At 43.8% G+C, this 6000-nt stretch overlaps 1 protein-coding gene across 1 annotated transcript in view; it reads left to right on the forward strand.

The window, feature by feature from the left end:
- LOC115197966 (FYVE, RhoGEF and PH domain-containing protein 6) overlaps positions 1 to 6000 on the forward strand; it is a 31381-nt gene that overhangs the window by 7781 nt on the left and 17600 nt on the right. The window contains exon 3 of the mRNA XM_029759632.1: positions 5484 to 5601. Coding sequence (XP_029615492.1) covers positions 5484 to 5601 — 118 coding nt within the window. The remainder of the gene's footprint in view (positions 1 to 5483; positions 5602 to 6000) is intronic.

Raw genomic sequence — 6000 nt, forward strand, 5'->3', positions numbered from 1 at the left:
TTACAGTCTTGGTCCCACTTTGGTGCTAAAACTATGCATTTACATGGTGGTAAGACCATGTCAGGTACAATGTAACTACATTGCGTGTACTATACCCATTGTTACATCGTATTTACAACGTAGACCAACATGCTGTGTTTGTGTGAGCGTTAGCATTAGCAGGCTGTGCTTGTACGAGTGTGAGAGTTAGCTTCAGTGTTAGCCATCCAGGCTGTGAATAGAGCATTGATGTGCAGCAGGTTGGACTGTTTTCCTGTGGGTTATTTTCAGTGGCCAGAGCAGGAAATGTCTGAAAATCGCAGAAACGCCACACTGCACTCTGAACAGGGAAAATAAACCTCCAGCAACCACAAGCCTCTCTCTCTCTCCTTCTCCCTCCCTCCCACTCCCTTGCTCTCGCTTTCTCATCTGTCCCTGTCCCTCTCCCATATCTCTCCTGTTCCCTTTCTGCCGTCTCTCTCTCCCATCTCTCTCTCCTATTCTCAGTGAACCCCTTTTTGAATGACTCAACGTAATTTAATATTTTGCTACTGTATTGGACGCTAAAATATTTGTCTGTGTGGATGAGTGAATGGACACGGTCCTTGCTAACAAGAGTCAGGCCTCCCGACTTGGTTTGCACATTTTTGGGAATATTCAGAGGTGGAAACCTTCCATGGGAATTAACGGAAATATATGGGAATTCATGGAAACATATGCAAATTAATATAATACCACTTAAATGTAGATGTTTTTTGCATTGGATATATTTACCATATCATATGGAGACAGAAACATAAACCTTTTACCTTATAAGTAGACATAATTGCAAATGATGAAATCCTTCCATTAGAAAAAATGTAATTAAAATGTAGTTACGAATTCAAGTTTAATTAATTGAGTTGACTCTTCACATGGGATGATTTCACTGAACAACAAAAGGGAATATTGAATGATCCCCAATGATTCATCGCATCTCCCAAAAACGTTTAACATACATCTGTGAAATGATAGTCTAGAAACTAAAGCTTTGGTTGTCTTCCTCTCAGGCTTCCATGTCTTCTCCCTGGACATCCTCAATGTCCACCTCTTGAACATCAGACTCTGAGGCCTCATCTTCTCTGTCACTTTCCAACCTTATTGAGGATGGCTTGTTGTCAGGCTCAAAAAGCCTCAAATTCGCCCGGATGGCCACCAATTTTTCAACCCTTGTATTGGTCATCCTGTTGCATGCTTTGGTGTGTGTTTCCAAACAAGGACCAGTTGCGCCCTGAAGCGGCTGATGTTGGTGGGATTTGGAGGATGATGGAGGCAACAGGGGAAAGAGCTTCAGATCCACAAAGTTCCTTCTGGCTGATGAGATATGTTGGCACGACCGCCATATTGCATCTCCATCCCATAGCCCTTGCTTGGAAGTGTACTTCGCCAGACTGCCAAGAACCTTGCCCTCATCCAGGCCAAGGTGGCGAAACACGGTAGTGATGACACCATAGGCCTTGTTCATCTCTGCACCAGACAGGATGCTCTTGGGGTTCAACATGTACGCTGCGGCGTGTATGGGCTTCAGGCAGAAGTCGTCAAGCTTTTTGATGTATTTCAGAACTGCAGTTTCCTCTGCTTGGAGCAACAGTGAAATGGGCAGGGCAGTATGGATTTCTTCTCTTACATCTGCAAGCAGAGTCTGAACATCAGACAGGATGGCATCGTCTCCCTCAATCCGTGCAATGGCTACTGCTATAGGTTTCAGGAGTTTCTGGCTGCTTACCACTCTCCCAAAATACATCATCCAGGAGGATCCTCTTGATGGGGCTGTCCATATCAGCAGGCTGTCTTGGAGACTCCTTCCCCTCGAGGAGACTTTCAAACATGATGACAACACCACCCCAACAGGTGTTGCTGGGCAGCTTCAATGTGGTGCTCTTATTCTTCTCACTTTGCTTGGTGAGGTAGATTGCTGCTATAACTTGATGACCCTTCACATACCTAACCGTTTCCTTGGCTCTCTTGTAGAGTGTATCCATTGTTTTCAGTGCCATGGTGTCCTTGAGGAGCAGATTCAATGCATGAGCAGCACAGCCAATGGGTGTGATGTGAGGGTAGGACTCCTCCACTTTAGACCAAGCAGCCTTCATATTCACAGCATTGTCTGTCACCAGTGCAAATACCTTTTGTGGTCCAAGGTCATTGATGACTGCCTTCAGCTCATCTGCAATGTAGAGACCGATGTGTCTGTTGTGCCTTGTGTCTGTGCTCTTGTAGAATACTGGTTGAGGGGTGGAGATGATGTAGTTAATTATTCCTTGCCCACGAACATTCGACCGCCCATCAGAGATGATTGCAATACAGTCTGCTTTCTCTATGATTTACCTGACCTTCACTTGAACTCTGTTGAACTCTGCATCCAGCAAATGAGTAGATAAAGCATGTCTGGTTGGAGGGGTGTATGCTGGGCGAAGAACATTCAGAAATCTCTTCCAATACACATTGCCTGTGAGCATCAGAGGTGAACCAGTTGCATACACAGCTCGAGCAAGACATTCATCAGCATTTCTCGGACTACGTTTCTCCATTGAGTCAAAAAACTTCTGATTCCAGAAGGACCGTGAGCTGTTGATATCGATAAGGTGTCTGATTAATCATTTTCACCTCGAATAGAAGTAGAGGGACTTTTGTCAGAGGTTGCTTGTTGTGAGTGCTGAGGGAACTTTATGCACTTGGCCAGATGATTCTGCATCTTTGTTGCATTCTTCACATATGATTTGGCACAGTATTTGAAAATGTACACAGCTTTTCCTTCTACATTAGCTGCAGTGAAATGTATCCACACATCAGATAGTGCCCGTGGCATTTTCTGTAAAGATTAGGGGAAAAAAAAAAAAAAAAAAAAATACAGATTGTTAAGCAGTTAGATTAAACAACTCCTTTGTAAGATAAATGAAACATGTATGGAAACGTGAATTAACGCTCTTCAGTTAGCAGGCTCAAGCAAGCTAAACCCCACATGGTAGCAAAAACTAACTAGCAGAAATTGTTAACAAGTTATAAATGATTTAAACACACTTTGCTGTAAGCTACTATTTACTAGTTAACAAAAAATCATGTATGTCATATAAAATATATTCACCCCACCCAGTATTGTAATAAAAACTTACCAGAAAGCATGTAGTTCTTGGCTCAGACAGTGTAGTAGTGTGGGCTCAATAGCATTTCATTAGTGTGAAAGATCTTTAGAATCAGCTGTACATGTGATGGAAGAATGCACGGTGCATGCAGAGTGTCAGGTTCGTCGTAAGGATGGGACCAAGGCGCAGCGGGAATGTGAATACTCATCTTTATTTAGAAGAAAACCAAAATAAACACTTAATACAAAACAACGATGAAAAAACAGTCCTGTGAGGCACACACCTACACTTGGAACAACTACCCACAAAAACCCATGAAAAAACACCCCTACTAAATAGGACCTTCAATTAGAGGCAACGAGGAACAGCTGCTTCCAATTGAAGGTCAACCCAATAAACTAAACATAGAAATAGAAAAACTAGAACGAACATAGAAATATACTAACATAAAACATTAACCAAAGAACCCCGAAACACATAAAACAAACACCCCCTGCCACGCCCTGTGTAACGGTCATCATAGGAAGTGGACCAAGGCGCAGCGGGTTGAGTGCTCATTTTAACTTTTAATAAAGAACACTAAAAATACAAAACAAGAAACCACACGAACACACAGTAATGCACAAACAACCTCCCACAATTCCCATGACAAACACACCCCTATACAAAGGACCTTCAATCAGAGGCAACGAGGAACAGCTGCCTCCAATTGAAGGCCTAATCCCAATTAACTAAACATAGAAATAGACAGACTAGACTGAACATAGAAATACACTAACATGGAACATAGACCAAAACCCCGGAATACTCTAAACAAACACCCCTCTACATAAACACACACCCCGAACCACATAAAACAAATACCCCCCTGCCACGTCCTGACCAAACTATAATAACAAATAACCCCTTTCCTGGTCAGAACGTGACACCCTGACCAAACTATAATAACAAATAACCCCTTTTACTGGTCAGGACGTGACACAGAGGGTTGCAATTCCATTGAATTGGGAATAGTTTAACCAAAATATGCCACAAGACCTAGAATTGCCTTATGTGTATCCCACAAAAAGGTTCACTGATATAAGCTGACTTTTTTGATGAATTTAAGCAAAATTCCCGTGCTTAACTTTTCCATGGAAAATGTTCTGAAATTTACCGGAAGTTTCCGGCCCTTTGCAACCCTACTCCCAACTCACTGTAATCACATCCTCATTCAAGTGTTCTTGTGTGTGTGTTTACCTCATATATCAAAAGGCAGTTCTGTGTGTGCAGTTGTGTGTGTGAAGTGCACGTGCGTGCTCAAACCAGTATTTTGTTAAGCCACTCTGGGGCCATGAGATAAAGGCAGGTCAATCGGATTACTGGACAAGTATAAAAAAGGGCAGGTGAAGGGAAATATTTGACTCAGGAGTTCAGCAGTAAAGAGCAGTATGCAACAGTTCCACATATATCTAGCTGCCCAGATCTGGTACTCCAGTTGGATAATATTAGTGTTTATCTTTCACTGTGTGATTTTTGCCCCTGTTTATGTGTGTTTCATCATTTGAAAGATGCTTGCATTTGTGTGCTTGCAAGCATGTGTGTATGTGTGTGCCGTTGTGGTTGTTTGAAAGAGTGTGTATGTGTGTCGTGAATCTGTAGTATTTCCCAAGCATCTCAGCCTGCTTAGTTTATGTAACTAGCCTCAGGCAGTAAACAAGAGGCGCTCTGTGCCTGACCCAGTGTGCAGGAAGGCCTGTCTATGGAGTGAGAATGGAAGTCAAAGAGAGAGTGAAAGAATGGGAGAAAAGAGGAAAATGGGGGTAGATGGGGGTAGGGAAGAGACAAGCGTAGAGGGAAAGAGGGGTAGCTGAGAGAGAGGGAAGGGGACAGACAAAGTCATCAAAATAAAGAGAGTGACAGTATCTTATGAGTCCTCCAGATTAGAAAGTAGACAGTACTTTGAGTTTGTTTGGTTCAAAATCCAGCGGTGATAACATCTCCTGGAAAGGCTGTGAAGCCAAGATGAAAACATTAGTGGCACAAACACATGTTGCTACTTGTGCCACTCAGCAGACAGACCTGTATCAGCTGACTGAAGAGCAGACTGGTGCCCTGCTGCCAGCAGAGAGGCTGGCTGTGGAGTCTTCATGGCAACTATGTTTACCTGAGTACAGCTGTGGACAAAGTATTGACATCCGTGCTTCAGGCTGGTGATCATCCTAGTCCCATGGCTATAGAGACATGGTACCAATTACTGTTCCCATAAAACATTAAAAAGTCCATTCAGAAGTGTGTGTACGTGGTATGCTTGCATATACATACTGTATGTATAAGCGCTCACAAACACGCTGATAACCATGAGGATAATGCGTTGACCGGGACTTCCTGTTTTGCCTGCAGGGGCTGGCATGGATTGGACGATGCTCACTCTGAGGAGGAAGTCCACAGCTCTGACGAGGATGATAACAGCTCCACCTCCAGCAAGGAGCACCTGGAGCTGTCAGAAGAAGACAGACAGGTAGATATCGTTAACACACACACACACACACACACATCCTTATGTGGTTGTTATTAACTGGTGATGGTAACACAATCTGCAACACTGGCTCAGGAGGACGCGCTCGTACGCACACACCCCGATACACAGTGGAGGTGGCGGCCTTGTCATTAAGGTTATGGTAGGGTTCTTTAGATGTGTTTGCTCTGGTAGGTCCTAGGCGTGAGTGATAACAGAGGGGATGTTACTGAGACAGAGTGAGGACAGGGATGACAGGTGGTATAACAGGAAGGATATTGGCAGGCGTAACACGAGTGATAACGACACTATCAGACAGGCGTAATGGAGCCAAAATGGGTGCTGGGCACAGGGCTCTATGAAGGAAAGAATGGCAGGCGGGGGATGTCACCCTGTCCCTGT

The sequence above is a fragment of the Salmo trutta genome, chromosome 8 (assembly GCF_901001165.1).
Source record: "Salmo trutta chromosome 8, fSalTru1.1, whole genome shotgun sequence".
In the NCBI taxonomy this organism is placed as follows: domain Eukaryota; kingdom Metazoa; phylum Chordata; class Actinopteri; order Salmoniformes; family Salmonidae; genus Salmo; species Salmo trutta.